Genomic DNA, 16,891 nt, shown 5'->3' with positions numbered 1-16,891 from the left:
TAGGCATGTAGCAATCTGCCGGAGTGATAAACCAAGGTCTCTCAGGATTTTGTTCCTCTCATTTGGAGATAACTGGCACCGAGATGAACAAGATTGCACAATCATCCCACGCGACTTGATCTAATTTTTAAGGTTTCATGTGGATAAAATACTTTTGTTTTCATTCTGGCTTTCATGTCTCTCCCACATGCTACAAAGCTAGGGTCTTGAATATTTGATCATTTGCAGATCTTAAGCAATACCTGCTACTTCCTCAATTCACATGTTTGAATATTTAGGAGTGTATATTACAAGGCCTCCTACCTGCAAGGCCTCCTACCATACAATTTTATAATACTTGTGCTTTCATATGAGACAGAGGGGCTTGTGAACTCTCTCAGGCACCTGGGCCCAGGTGTGACTGCTACCACAATTTAGGTCTCCAAACAACACAGCAATTATTATTATTTACAGATGAAACAAAGTTCACTAGTTTTTAACAATTCTGGAAAGTTATTGAAACATGCTTCACACCCACTTTGCGTTAGTGGCCGTGATGTTCTTACATAACCTAGGAGATCAATGCATTTCTCAGCTTGCTGACAACTGTGACCTTTTCTTTGAAATTGTAGATGCTGAGAAGAGTAATCAACATTCCTAAAATCCTGCTTCCTATAGATTGGACATAAAGAACCTTGTGCATGATATAAGTAATATTAGGAGGTGTACATCGTCTGCTAACATTGAGTATGATCATAAATGTAGTTAGTTAATGGTGACTCATAGACTTCAACTACAGAAGCTCCTGTATTGCATGCTCTAGGCCATGTCCATATTACCATAGTTAATGGAAAAAATTGAATAACAGGACAGAGGGATGATAAAAAAAATAATCATTAATATGCTTCCTACCGTTGGTCTTAAGAAATATCTGAAGACTTTCTGGACAATAGACAGTCATAGTCTCTCCTAATAAAGCTGCATTCCAACAGTTAACACCATCCCACTCAGTAGGACATCCTATAACAGAAAAATAAGTGTTTTTGATGAATCATAAGACCATGGCTCAAGGAGTTGTACAGGATTACAGAAACATGAATGCCTCCTTCCAGAAACAGTGACACAACTGTCTATGGGTTCTGTTCTGCGGCATAGCTCCATTGGCGTGAAGAAAGCTGACCTACAATACCATGCATAGCCTGTGGACAGGTGGGGCACTACTCTTGCAAAAAAGGAGCAATGTTTTCCTAATACTGGACAACTTCTTTGTTTGTTTGTCTGGTTACTTTTCTTTTTTGGAGGGGAACGACAATCTACACGGTAACTTCTCTGAAGGGAGAGCAATTGCCTGCCAGGAAGACATTACTATGATCTAGACATATAGGTCTCTCTCCTTGGGCACTTAGGGAACCACTTTTATTCACTTGGTATGTCAAGTACAATGGCTTGCTTACCTTTGGGTACGGCCACGCGGTCTAGTTTCTTGATGCGGTTTTGGAAGCCAAAACCAGGAGTGAATTTAAAAAGGAGGAGAATTCAGTTCTTTATGCTTTCTCTCCATTTATGATCCTCTCAAGTTTAGTTTCAAAAATTGCATCAGGAAACCTGAATGAGCGTCCGTCCCCTTATAAATTTGGACTGTTCATTAGACAAATTGAGTGAGTAAATCTCCACTTGTACAGATTTTGATGAATTTCACTTATGGCTTAAGGCACTCAACTGGTCAATCAGCTGTGAGTCACGGATTAAATGGTCACTAAAACAAAACAAAATAAAAAGGAGATAGCGTTTTTACCTACTAGTCAATTTGCAAAACGTTATGTTTTGAAGATATCTGGTAGTGAAAAGAAGAGTCCATATTTTCTTAAACGAGCTTTCTGGGATTCATATTTTGATGACTTACCTATCCTAAGGATAAGTTATCAGTATCTCATTGGTGGGGGTCCGACTCCAGGCCCCCCTGCTTATCTGCTCTTTGAAGACTCCAGTGATTGCTTTTTCCAAGCTCCAGTGATTGCTAAGGCCCTTTCATAAGCCATGTGACATCAAATTAATCGGTCGCATGGCCTAGTTGCAGTTCAGTCTCATTCAAGAGAATAGGCCTGAGCTTTAATACCAAGCATAGCTGCTATACAATGTGCTTGGTTTGCTGTGAGGGTGCAGGGCTCCCCGGAGCACCGCAGCCTCTTCAAATAGCTGATTGTTGGGATGTAGGACCGCCACTAATTAGATATTGATGACCAATCCTGAAGGTAGTTTGTCAATACAGGTTTCTCCCCCAAAAATTACATTTTTGTTGAGAAATAGCTGTGTGTGGATACAACAGTCTGCAGTGGCTACAAGAGTCTACTACTCTGTCAGTAATTGGTCAGAATGCTTTTAAAATTGGGTGAAAGCAAAATTAAATCCTCCTGGGCACAAGGAGGTAGAAATATTGAGGTAGATTTATCAAAATTGGCATAAAGGAAAACTAGCTTAGTTGCCCAAAGCAATCAATCAGATTTCGTCTTTCATTTTTCAGAGCTCCTTTGAAAAATAAAAGGTGAAGTCGGATTGGTTGCTATGATTTTCCTTTACACCAGTTTGATAAATCCCCCGACTGTTTATAATCCATAGCCATTCTTGCATACACAGTACTAATTACAAAAGGTGATCATGTGACCAAACACAGAATAGCCAAAACTGGACAATTCATTTAAGAAGACAAATATTCTACTTTTACTGCACAATAGATTTACAGTCTTGTCAATTTTCAGGCACATATGACTTTTACCTTCATCTGTGGGTCTGTGTAATGTCTCATTTTCTGATCGCATTCTCTTATAACATTCAGCCTCCTGCTCTAGAACCCGAAGGACAAGTTCACATTCGGGGTGTGTACAGTTGACCTAATGGAGACAGGTAGAAAGCACACAGGTGATATACTACTAATTTTATAAGACAGGTTCTTCAGTATTAATTATAGATCTCTACCTTCAACAGCAGCAAGGACCTTCCTTCAGGCGGAAACGAGGTTGGTGTAAGAAATTAACCCCAAAAAAATGTTGTGCCTCCAACCTCCCAGCATCAGTGTAATATAGCAGGTGGCTAATAAACGTTGGAAATACACATTATATAGGTATTGTCAGGGTTCACTTTGGTAAACAATCCGCTTATTTTTAAGTGGCCCTTTTGTGTTCCCACCATCTCTTGGCAATACCCACCTCAGTTATGGCAAGTAGCTATGTCCAAATATGTGTCGGAAAGTGAACTTCAAAGTAGTAGTATGCTTCCAACACATACTGTAGGCTCATGTGCAATGAGCCCTAGAAGAGGTACAGCATGGAAATCTATGATCCTTGTGTAAAAGCCATACCAAGATGCTTCAACTAACTGCCAACGGCTTCAAATGCCGGTCCATCTAATAAAGGTCTATATGGAATATGAGACATCCAGTTATCACCTGCAATCTGCAGAGTAAACCGACAGCAAGCATTTAGTTCCCTTGCAGTGCCACCATGGGGGATATTAGGAGATCAATAGGTTGCCCTTGTAATGCCTGGAAATGTAACATTCATTTTTGCAGCAGTTTTTTCTCCAGCTTATTGATGGAGGCCTGAAAGGAGAGGCTATTGGTTTAGAAAACCCATATTAAACTACCTTTTTAGGAAATTCTGAGTTATTTTGTGGGGTCCCTTGTTCAGGCTCTCAGCCAGGTTACCTTCTCTGGGGTATCCGGCTTTTCTGTGCACTACTTGGGCAGCTCATTAATTTCAATGGCTACGTGTAAGGTGTCAATTCTCTTGTAGTAGTGAACAAGGAACATGCATATGCTGGCAGAAAACCCCAGATAAGACTGATTACTGGGGGTCCCAGCACCTGAATACCCAAATCAGGGGGTCCTTCAAACAGAAAAGGATTGTACAACTCAGTATGCACTAATAGAGTAATATAACCCTGTCAATATGTCCATGTATGGAAAAGTTGAATGCCCCTTTAAATATTAGTAATGCTCTATTTGACTTACCCTGTACCCCCAGACACAATGATACACTTATAGGTTCTTGTTTTGCTTGTCATGCTGGGAGTTGTAGTATGAGAACGACATGTTGTACCTGTTCAAGTCTGAACTATAGTAATTTGAAGGGAATTAACATCTTGCCTGGTTGCACAGTGTGGGTGGTATGCTAAAGAGGGTATATTAAGACCATTGAGCAGTCACTTAAAAAGAAGGAGAACAGTGATGAAATAATTATAGGGTCTGACAATAACGTAAGAAGCGCAGTGCAGGAAATTACAGCTCAGGCTGTAACAATTTGTTCCAGGGATGTTCCCCACCTACTTTTTATCTAATGTGGAATATGATGGGAGCTGTCAAAATTGATAAAATTTCAATTAAAATGGATTTACTCCAAGAAGTGATGGAATTAACCCATTCAGTGTGCAATGTATTTAAGGGGTATTTCAAGTTACTCCCTATCCAGTGGGCAGGTGATAACTGGTAGGGGAGATCAATTGCTTGGCTATCTCTTGCAGTCCCATAGCATTTGACTGGGGTGGCAATGAGCATGCTCAGCCACCGCTCCTTTCAAACAGCGAACATGGCATAGCCGGTCTCATAATTGGACCAATCAGTTGAACCCCCATCGATCTAATAGTTATCACCTATTCAGTGGATAGGAGATAATTTGTTGTAACCTGAATACCCCTTAAATGTTATGGCTGTAGATATGACAATTGACCAGTAAAACACAATGTAAAACAGAGGAGTAACCACAGTAAAGGTGGAGAGGTAGCAGCTGCCCGACAGCCCTGGTGTCTCAGGGGTCCTAATGACCCATCTGCCATATAAGAAGACACCAACATTACAAATGGCAAGTGGGAGGTGGAGGAAGTACCACTTTGAAGGAATTGTCCAAAATTAAAATCTAGGGTCTGCTTTTATTTCACAAACAGCGCCATTCTTGTCTATAGGTGTCATCTGGTACTACAGCACAACTAGGGGTGGACATACCATTGGTGCCTAGAAACCCTGTAGCTAAGGAGGGTCCAGGCCCATGCCACTATAACAAAGTTCACTAAGCTTCCTTTGGCTCATAATTACTGATAGCTTACTGATAGTTTCTGATTAGGTGATGGTCATAGTAAGGACTAAGGAGCAATATAATGATCCCCTCACTCTTGATAAATTAGATGTTAAATAGCAAGACGCCCTCATACTATTTTTGCACAGAGGACCTGTTACAGCTTATGTCCATCCCTGACCACAGCCATTCTTAATGATCCATAGTGTTCTCCAAAGCCAGCAGAAAATGGGCAGATAACTTATTCTTCTGGGGTAGATATATCGATGACGTACTAATTTCATGGATGAGTACCAGGACACAGCTTAAAAAATTTGTGAAACAATTGAATGTCAATAACATCGGACTCAGTTTGACCTCCAAATTCAATACCGTCAAAACAACCTTATTAGAAAGACCGTTACAAGGATGTTAGAAACATTTTATCAGCAATCTACTACAATAGATTCCCTCGTTAGGTGGGAGAAATAACATTCACATCAGGAGGTGTATCCCCAGTGGTCAGTTTTTCTATAGTCACAGAAATTGCTCTGCACTCGAGAACTTTGAGGAAGAAGCTTCTAAAATGACAGATTCAGAGAAAGGGGCCACCCTAAAACTGTTGACAGGAAAGTATATGATCAGGCAAAAAGTAGCAAGAGGAATGACTTTCTGATCTCCAGGAATAGGGACGTGACTGACTGGTCCATCATAATAATAGGTTCCTATGATGACTGAGCGTAGATGGGATGTTTTACTACTTGATAGAGACCTTACAAAGGTTATCCATGCCAGCCCTCCCATCACCTACCACTTAGGATAGAAACTTCAGGATCGCCTGGTCACTTTTCATTAAAACCCCAAGAGACAATGCTTAAACAAAACCCAGGTATATACAAATGTTGTAAGTGTACACGGGTTAAACAAGGCAAGACCTTCCAGCACAGGATAGGACTTCCAGATTTGCAAATTCATCAACTTAATCATCTTAAGATCACTTAATAATGTTGAGCTGCAATACAAGACACTATCTATGGACATGAGTGGCACTGTTTCCTGGAAAAGAAAAAAAATATTTTCTGATCTAATACATAATTTAATATAACCTCTAAACATAATAATTTCACACTATAGAAAATATTTTATGCATAAACTGCAGTTTCCTTTTAAGGCACCTTCAGAAAGTTAATAATCTCAGAGTTCTATGAATACGCTATTCAGGTTTTCTCTGTGTCATGATCTAACAGATCCTGGGCTAATTTCGCAAGTTCATAGTAGCTTACCATCTTTCCTGGGCGTATTTAATACATGTATGAAAGGGTTAACAGATGCTGAACATCTACACATACAGTGAATGAATACAAACATATCACACACTTACCACCCCAGAAAAAAGCAACAGAACAAGAAAATAGATATTTCCATGGATTATTCTGAAGGTGGTTGTTGGCAGAGGGCTATACATGTCAGGACAATATGATCTTCTACAGATAAGGGTTCCTTCAATTCCTTAGAGTACTAGAGCTGTCACCCAAGACTGTAAAAATCTAAAGCTCCAAGTGCCTTTATCCAGGTGAAGGCAGAATTTTCTACATAAAGTACATTTATAAGGGACATTAACTGGTTCTCTTTGAAGATGTACTTGTCAGAGTGCAATCCCCATTCAAGAAAGCTTTAGGTGCTGCTCCAGATACATCTCTCCTGTGCTTGGTCCTTCCTTGAAATGCTTTTACTGACATCTCAGAAACCCAGGTATCTCCTCCTCCCTGGATGCAGGATTCTCTCCTCCTTCACAATCCTTCTCAACTAAATGCATGTGCTCTCTGGTCACACTATCTCAGAGCTCCCCATCTGGCTCTCTATGTCTGCACAATGTTTCTGGGGGCTAAAAGCTTAGCAGATGTGAGAATTCACAGTGATATCACCTTGTATGTGGTATGGATAGGTTGTGCATCCTAATAACCAATTTCGGTTACATAATGTACTTGACCACTTTGATCTTCTTCATATAGAATACATGTAGCTATAGCTGAAGAATGCTGATTAAACTTTGAAGATGGAGGATGGAGGGAATGGCTTTTTGGCTTTTTCCTGCAGTATCATTTTGAATGTCTTTCTACAACTGTGATCTAGCATGGTTTTCAGATCTACGGTGAAGACTGCAACACAGGTATGAAAGCTGGGCAAAGATAGAGGGAATGTAAAAAATTAGAATTACAAAACTCCAAATACGCTTCACAGACATAGGAGAACTTATCAAGCCAAATGTGTGTGCAAAAGTTTCAAATCTAAAAAGAGACTGGGGTTTAATAGGAGGGGGGTTTGACATCCAACAGCCCAACATTTACTACAGTTTTCTCCAGAAACTAACATAAATCATTTCTATTTAATTTTCAGCCTCTTGGACTTCCACATGCTCCAATTTTTTTAGGAGACATCTGCCTCTTAACTGATTTGGGACATCTCACTCCAGCACTTTTTTTTATTAACACTGGTGTATAAAACCAAGTCTTAATAAATTCCCCCCACTGAGTTAAAAGGGTTCGCAGAGATTGGGAACCCCTGTTCACATCTGAAGGCGAACTCCCTTCTCTTCTAGTTCCTACTGGACTGAAAGTGTACTTGCCATCTACAAGGATGTTACTCCTGCCAGCCGATTGATGGCTTCAGCAGTGGCAGCACCATGTGCCATGCCTGCACACATCACTGATAAAGCCATTGATTGACCCCAGCGGTAACGTATGTGTAGATCTCACATCACACTTCCAGTCCAGCAGGGCTGGAAATGGAGGAGAGGGGAGATCAGTGCCAGTGAAGGTTGAGTCTTTTTTTATTATTTATTCCTGCCTTCACATATGAAAAGGGATTCTTGGTCCGGTAGGACCCTTTTAAATATTACAATTCTCGCTGCCTGTACCCCCCACTAAGGGGACAGTACGTATGTACAACATACTGTTTATACATTGAACTCGATAAGAAAACAGTATGCATTAAGCTACTTAGCTCCCGCTAGTGGTGATTGCAATCAGCTACAATATATACATTTTTTTCTCTGTCTATTCACAAGATTGGGAGCGCTGTATCAAAATAGAGCACCAACTCCTATAAAGATATATGAACAAGTTAATCACCATAGAATGTTATTAAGGATACGCCATCAATGTATAACAGGTGACCGCCCCCCCCCCCCCCCCCATTCCCACAATCACCAGAGCATTGTGGTATAAAATAAGGTTGCCGTAACATATTCTTTGTTAAACTACAGAGCAGCATTCTCCAGCAAAAGGCGATGTTGCCACAGATTGAATACTATGGACATATGGGTAAATTTGGCATTTCATACAGGCCTCTTAATAAATTTGTGTCACCGCCAGTCCTGTGAGAAGGTCTGGCAGACGTTCTTCTCTACCTCTTGTATGATGTTCTTTGTTTTGGTTTCACTTTCTCATCTCCTTTCCTTCTGCCAGGTGCCACTTATTCAGACTAATCCTTTTCCTTTATATTCCCTCCCATACTGCCTCACTTTGCGGTTTATATTACTTCCTGGATGAAGTGGCCATTGCTGGTGGCTGTGTCTGCTCTTTGTTCAGATAAGTCATTTACTTTATTGTGTTTCCTTGCTGGCTTGATTCTAGGTGACCCTGACTCCGTCCGTATTAAGTGCAGGGAGCCGGTGGTCGTGTCCCCTCACTATTATAGGGTTTTCAGGTGTCACACAGACTTAGGTACGTAGGCATGCAATCGTCTATCATAAAGACCTTTGCATGGGCATAGCAGTCAAGGAGAGCTCTTAGGGTTTTATAGGGCTCACCTTTATGCTCCTTAGTTTGGGATCAAGTCAGTCACTTGTTTATTTATAAGTTCCAGCTTTCTGCTAACACATCCGCGACATTATAAACCGCCATAACCGTCTTAAGCATGGATCCGGTTTCAGCCTTGATTGACCACATGCAAGGTCTTTCGCTGGACGTTGCAGATCTCCGTAAAACTGTGTCTCAGTTTCAGGTGACCGGTTCTGCTTGCATTTATGGAGTTTGTTCCGAGCCTAAGATCTCGCTTCCGGATACGTTCTCCGGGGGTAGTGAGAATTTTGTTTGCTTTAGAGAGGCTTGCAAACTCCATTTTCGCCTACTTCCCCATTCCTCTGGTGATGAGGAGCAGAGGGTCGGGATCATCATCTCGCTGCTCAGGGATAATGCTCAGTCTTGGGCCTTTTCGCTGCCGGTGGGGGCACAGCCCCTCCGATCGGTGGATGAATTTTTTGTAGCCCTGGGGCAGATATATGATGACCCAGATCGTATTGCTCTGGCTGAATCTAAACTGCATTTTTTTATGCCAGGGTAAACAGTCCGCAGAGATATATTGTTCTGAATTTCGGAAATGGGCAGCTGATACTGGTTGGAATGATGCTGCACTCCGAAGTCAATTTTGCCGTGGTCTTTCGGAAAGATTGAAAGATGCATTCGCTTTTCATGAGAGACCGGCGTCGTTAGAGACATGGGTCTCTAGCTGTTTGTATTGACAGGCGTCTTAGAGAGAGAGAGAGAGAGAGAGAGAGAGAGAGAGAGAGGAGACTACTCTTTCCTGTCATATTCAGCCCAAGGACAGTGGGGCTGTCTCATTCAGTGTGCAGGGGTCTCAGTCTGTCTCAATCCCCTCTGAGGAGGAGGCCATGCAGCTGGGTTTGTTTGCCTCTGATAGTAGAGGATTCAGCTCTCAGAGGAGGGTTTGTTTCTGTTGTGGGGGAATAAATCATTTAGCTAATGTTTGCCCCTCTAGGAGATTCATTAAGTTTTCTGAGGGTAATAAAAACAAAACAAAAATAAGAAAAACCCTCTAAAAACTTTCCATTTGCTACTATTGGCAAGGTTGATACGGAAATTGAAGGTTTGCCGTTTGCTTGTAGTTCCCGTTTTCTCCTACCTGCCAGGGTGTCACTAGACAGCAAGAATATTGTTTGTGAGATTTTTGTAGATAGTGGAGCAGCTGTCAATCTCATTGATAATCAATTTGCAACAACACATGGTTTTCAGGTATGCACTTTGGAAAAGGTTATACCTGTTTTTGCTATCGATTCCGCTCCACTTTCTCAAAGATCGTTTAAGGGTATAGTTCACAATATCCGTTTGACGGTGGGTGACGTTCATGTTGAGGATATGTCATGTTTCGTCTTAAGCGGATTACATACTCCTCTAGTGTTGGGGCTACCCTGGCTCACTAAACATAACCCCACCATTGATTGGCAAGCAAGGCAAATAAATGGTTGGAGTGAGTTTTGCAGAGAGAATTGCCTCACGGCGTCTCTTTCAGAGGTTTCTACCAAGACTGTGCCATCTTTTCTCTCTGAATTTTCAGATGTGTTTTCAAAGAGTGGTGTCCAGGAGTTGCCCCCTCACCGGGAGTACGACTGCCCTATTAATCTCATCCCAGGCGCCAAGCTGCCAAAATCATGACTATACAATCTCTCCCAACCTGAAAGGGTCGCTATGCATACTTATATCTTTGAGAGCCTGAGAAAGGGACACATCCGACCCTCGAAGTCGCCTGTGGCCGCTTTTTTTTTTTTTGTTAAGAAAAAAGATGCTTCTTTAAGACCTTGTCTGGATTTCAGGGAGCTGAACCGTATAACGATTCATGACCCTTATCCGCTTCCTCTGATCCCGGACCTGTTTAACCAGATTGTTGGGGCTAAAGTTTTTTCTAAGTTGGATTTAAGAGGGGAATACAACCTAGTCAGGGTCAGGGAAGGGTACGAATGGAAGACGTTCTTCAATACACCTGAGGGTCAGTTTGAGAAATTGGTTATGCCCTTTGGTTTTATGAATGCTCCGGCCGTCTTCCAACATTTTGTGAACAGCATTTTTTATCATTTAATGGGGAAATTTGCACTGGTGTATCTAGATGACATTTTGATTTTTTCTCCTGATTTCAAGACTCATCGGGACCACCTATGTCAGGTCTTGCTGATTCTGCAGGAGAACAAATTGTATGCTAAACTGGAAAAATGTGTGTTTGCAGTTCTGGAGATTCAATTTCTTGGTTTTCTTCTCTCCGCTTCTGGTTTTCGGATGGACCCTGAGAAGGTCCGCGCTATGCTTGATTGGGAGCTTCCTGAAAATCAGAAGGCACTGATGCGGTTTTTGGGTTTTGCCAATTATTACAGAAAGTTACATTTGAATTATTCCTCTGTTGTTAAGCCACTCACTGATATGACTAAAAAGGGTGTGGATTTTTCCTCGTGGTTGGTAGATGCGCTTAAAGCCTTTTCTAGTATTAAAGAGAGTTTTGCTTCCGCTCCCATTTTGGTACAACCTGATGTCTCTCTACCTTTTATTGTTGAGGTGGACGATTCTGAGGTGGGTGTGGGTGCGGTCTTATTTCAGGGTCCCTCTCCTGCCAGATGGCGACCGTGTGCCTTTTTCTCAAGGAAACTATCCTCTGCAGAGAGAAAATTACGATGTGGGAGATAGGGAGTTGTTGGCCATCAAATTAGCTTTTGAGGAATGGCGCCATTGGTTAGAGGGAGCCAGACACCCTATTACTGTCTTTACCAAGCATAAGAATCTGGCCTACTTGGAATCGGCCAAGCGTCTGAACCCGAGACAGGCCAGATGTCTTTGTTCTTTTCTAGGTTTAATTTTGTTGTTACGTTCCGCCCTGGGTTTAAAAATGTGAAGGCCAATGCCCTGTCACATTGTTTTCCGTGAGGGGGGAACTTTGGCTGAAGCGGTGGTCATCTCTGCTCTTTATCCTGATTTGGAGGCAGAAGTTCAGGCAGCCCAGGCAGAGGCTCCTGATCTTTGTCCTCCTGGGAGGTTGTTTGTGCCTCTCGCTTTACGACAAAAGGTTTTTAAGGAGCACCACGATACTGTCCTTACTGGGCACCCAGGGAGATTCTTGTGGCCGGCTCTGCGTAAGACGGTTGAGGGTTTTGTGGCAGCCTGCGAGACCTGCGCTCGTGCCAAGGTCCCTCATTCACGGCCATCAGGTTCACTCCTCCCGTTACCCATTCCTCCCCATCCTTGGACGCATCTGTCCATGGACTTCATTACAGACCTGCCTCGTTCCTCAGGGAAGACCGTGATTCTGGTGGTAGTGGACCGTTTTAGCAAAATGGCACATTTCATTCTCTTTCCTGGGTTACCCAATGCTAAGAAGCTGGCGCAAGCGTTTGTTGATCATATTGTTAAATTGAATGGCATTGTTTCTGATAGGGGCACGCAATTTGTTTCCAGATTCTGGAAGGCCTTCTGTTCTCGCTTGGGGGTTCGGTTGTTGTTCTCTTCTGCTTTTCACCCGCAGTCAAATGGTCAGACTGAACGCGTCAATCAGAATCTGGAGACATACCTGCGCTATTTTCTGGCAGAGAATCAGGAAGATTGGTATTCTTTTTTGTCCCTTGCCAAGTTTGCTTTAAATAACCGTCGCCAGGAGTCCTCTGATAAGTCACAATTTTTTGGTGTATATGGGTTTAATCCACAGTTTGGGACATTCTCTGGAGAGGGGTCTTCTGGTTTACCTGATGAGGATGTTTGTTCAGATAAGTCCTTTACTTTATTGTGTTTCCTTGCTGGCTTGATTCTAGGTGACCCTGACTCCGTCCGTATTAAGTGCAGGGAGCCGGTGGTCGTGTCCCCTCACTATTATAGGATTTTCAGGTGTCACACAGACTTAGGTATGTGGGCATGCAATCATCTACCATAAAGACCTATGCATGGGCATAGCAGTCAGGGAGAGCTCTTAGGGTTTTATAGGGCTCACCTACCTATATGCTCCTTAGTTTGAGATCAAGCCAGCCGCTCGTTTATTTATAAGTTCCAGCTTTCTGCTAACACATCCGTTACAATTTGGCGTCGCATCTTGTGGCTGCCTATGAGCCTTAAAATCAAATCTACACCAGCTATGCGTTTATTTGAGCTATAATTTACTCCAGTTTCTGACGTAAATTACAGTAACTTTGCCGGGCAGTAGGAAAAGTTGCCCCCCTCTGCCAAGCTCCACCCAGACCACACCCATTTTTTTAGGAAAGTGTGTGGCAAAAGTAGTGCACCAAAATGTATGACTTTTTTACACCAGTTTTCTGGCACAAAGCCAATCATAAATCCCCTCCATAACATTTAGCAAAAGCAATGAAAAATGGATATGCAGTAAAGATTTAAATTTTACAACTACTGAGCAAAGCAATTAATAATTGAATGTTTTCTAATGTGGCTGGGACACAGAATGAAGGCACGCATATTATATATATAAATGTATTATTAAAACTTAGTGAAACATGTGAAATCTCTCAGGCAATTAATAGCCATTTAATAAAACAGGGCATGAATTTTATATTGGCCAAGGAATCACTTTACGCCTCATCTGCATAAACATTATAAACAACGCACAATGTGATCATCTTCGGGGAGCGAGTGCAATCTCTTTTTTATATTGAGATTATGTAGTCCACAGCATAAAGAAGCGGCACCAAACCACTTTTGTGATACATATTCCAGAATAGTATTACTGGCCCTCAAGCAATCCTGCCATGAATTTACGCATATAGATAAAACTCAGTAGAGATGAGCAAATCCCGCAAAATTTGATTTGGCCCAATCAGTCAAAAATTTGTGTATGACACTCAGAGGTCTCTTAGGACTCGTATTCTTTCTCTCTTTCTTTCTTTTTTTCTTTCTCTCTTTCCTTTCTCTCACAATATCTTTTTCATTCTCTTTCTCTCTTTCTCTATCTCTCTTTCTTTCTGAAATACATCCAAAACGAATCACCGAAAATTTGTTTAGATCGGAACGGAATCCGATTACTTATGAAATGATTTGCTCATCTCTAAAAATTAGTAAATATTTATAAGCACATAGAAGGGAAAACCAACAGTGTTTGTGGAGGGAGATTTGTTACCAATAATTTAGCATCAAATAATAAAATTATAAAATATAAAAATTCAAATAATTCCTTCTTAAGTTCACTGTCATTACCTGGTCTTTCAGATGAGCAACAGTCAATTCTCAATGAGCCAATAAAAAAGGAATTTCAACAAGGCTTCATGAAAAAACAGACAGTTGGTTAAAAACATCAGATCGGCTAGAGCCTCCACAGTAACTACCCATACACCTGATTTCCCATTAACCATGCTAGTAAGTTTTGATGCAGAAAAGGTTTTTGGCCATTTACTCATTCTTCAGTAGACGGTTTGGTCCTAGATTTTGCACCCTTATTTATTATCTCGAGACAAATGCACATTCAAGACTTACTATTAACAAGATTAAGTAAGACATACTTCACAGAATGGCTGACCTGCGGTGGACATCATACTTGCCTGGTCCCCGCCACTTGATTCGGTGTGTGAAACTCCCGGGCAGGATCTTCCCTCTCCTTGCTGCATTGAGATCAACTTCAATCAATGGGGAGAAACGTAACCGCTGCAGCCAGTCACAGGCCACAGTGGTGACCTGCTCCCCTTGTGTCACATGACCAGTTTTCATGACACAGCGTGGCAGGGAGAGAAAAAGCTGGCCCAGGATCGTCAGATACCGAACACAGCAGCAGGGACCAAGTAAGTATGATCTCCACTGCTGGTCAGTCACTCTAGGAGGTCTGTCTTACTCTTGAATAGTGTTGAGCGAATTGAAGTTAATAAAGTGGAATTTGATCTGAATTTCAGGAAAAATTTGATTCGCTACAAATCTGAATTTCCAGGCGTTTCGTGAGACACCACTATGTCATCAAGTCAACGTGTCCCCCAAATGATGAGGTGATTGTATATACAGGTGAAACTCTAAAAAGTCTATTTATTTCAGTAATGCAAATAAAAAATTTCATTAATGCAGCTTAAAATTAGAATTTTGTGAAAAGGTTTAATATTTTAGGCTCAAAGTGTCACACTCTAGTCAGTTAATTAACCCATACCCCCTGAGCAAAGGGTACCTGAGTTTGTGACTTTGGGGTTTCATAAGCTGTAAGCCATAATTATCCAAATTATAACAAATAAAGCCTTGAAATATCTCGCTTTGCATGTAATGAGTCTATCTCATATATTAGTTTCACCTTTTAAGTTGCATTACTGAAATAAATTAACTTTGCACGATATTCAAATTTTTCGTTTCACCTGTATTTTTTGTTTTAACCCCGATTAACCAACTGATAGGCTGAATGTGATTCTTAGATGCAGCAAGCAACTTAAATGCGGCATCAAAAGGGTTAAATGATGGGGGGTTTGGCATGATCGCCATTCCATACAATGGAATGCAATTCGTTATGAAGTAATGCACAACTAATAAAATTTCTTGATGAAATTTGGTGAAGCAGCTGAATCGAATGTTTGAAAACTAATTTCTACTCTTGGATAACCCTTTGAATGTCCATAATACCGCCCTTCTTGACATATTTAGGAGGCCCATCAACATTGTCCCCTCCCTGTCGCCCCTACTTTTTAACATCTCCATTGATCCGTTGCTTTATTACCTGTGTCCAACTCACCCCTCTATGGCCCATCCACCCTTCACCATCACATTTCTCTAGAGTCATTCGCTGATGATATCCTACTAATTATGAAACACCACACTATCCTCCCTGATGCAAGGCATCTAAAAACTGGGAGGCTTCTCAGGTTATCAAGTTATTCAGGAAAAGTCTGAGGTCGCACTCCTCAAGGCTAGAAGACTAGTCCTATTCCGTATTGTTGGCAACCGTCCTATTTCTTTTACCTGAGGGTCCGCATCTCTAAATAACCATCATATTTATATTGAACCAATGTGGCATCCTATCTTTTATCCCTGGAGCATACAACAACAACCTGGAGAAACCTGCTGCTCTCACCTTCTCAAAATGGTGGAATTCCCTCATCTTTAATATCTCCTACACTCACTACCAATCTACCTGTGCTCGCAGGATGAAAAGAAGATTAATTACCTATACAAATTGTTTATATGGAAGCGGGTATGCCCTAGGATCCTTTTACCATATCCTACTGCAACCCCATCTTAATAAAGGGCTGTATTTTTACGAAACATTCGGACATATATTACAGCTGCCTTTATACGTATATCAATTGGCTGGCTTTCTAATACCGCTTTATTTATTGATTCCTCCCGGGATCAACGATTTGTCCCCAGAGTGGCCCTCGAATAGAAAGAATATGCTCTAAATTAGCACTTGGCAGACTGGCCAAAGATACCACTTAACAGAAAGTTTCACCCTAACTACTGTTTCTCATCCTGATTGACAATCAAAATGGTTACCCCCATAAGGTCTTCTATATTTGGCATTGAGGGAGCATATACTTACACAACTTGTGAACATGGAATCACACAAAATCTTTTCTCACCCTGACCTCAAAGTTAAATTTCTCCATGTTCCCTCACAAAATGAGTGGAATACAGCTGTACACAAGGCACTATCCCAACTATCCTATGTCTGAGAGGTCATACCTCTCAATATTACATATTGTTACATGTCTCACTGGATTTCACTAGCATCCTTTAATAAATGAATATCTGATATCCCCATCCTGACCACTTCCACTTTACTTATTACTATCGAGCACAGCATTAAATACCAACCATCTAGCAGTTACATGGAAATGGTTCTCCAGGTTATTGATAGAGCATATATCACTCCAGTGAGGAGTTATAGAATGAGAATATTTCCGAGCCAATGTTTTCTGTGCCATGCTAAAGCAGTGATATAAGGGGGTCAGCACACCAGGAGGAGTCTTATGGATTCTCTGTTCATCTTCCCCACTAAAGCAGGAGACAACTATTTGCAACGGTTGGACAGAGGTATTGTTTCTCCTTTTTCTGTTCTTTTTTTCTTCTTATCCTGGTGTCATTTCCACACTAAGATAGATGTTTTTATTACTGTAAAACTCGTATTCT

General features: G+C 41.4%; 1 protein-coding gene across 1 annotated transcript in view; it reads right to left on the bottom strand.

Moving 5' to 3' along the window:
• The window catches only part of LOC122942041 (vasoactive intestinal polypeptide receptor 1-like), a 206,122-nt gene that overhangs the window by 112,015 nt on the left and 77,216 nt on the right, over nt 1-16,891 (bottom strand). Inside the window, exons 2-3 of the mRNA XM_044299535.1 lie at nt 2,753-2,867; nt 892-999 (exon numbers count right to left, since the gene is read on the bottom strand). Of these exons, the coding sequence (XP_044155470.1) occupies nt 892-999; nt 2,753-2,867 (223 nt within the window). The remainder of the gene's footprint in view (nt 1-891; nt 1,000-2,752; nt 2,868-16,891) is intronic.

The sequence above is a fragment of the Bufo gargarizans genome, chromosome 6 (genome assembly GCF_014858855.1).
Source record: "Bufo gargarizans isolate SCDJY-AF-19 chromosome 6, ASM1485885v1, whole genome shotgun sequence".
Taxonomy (NCBI): domain Eukaryota; kingdom Metazoa; phylum Chordata; class Amphibia; order Anura; family Bufonidae; genus Bufo; species Bufo gargarizans.
This window is presented reverse-complemented; position numbering and strand designations above follow the sequence as displayed.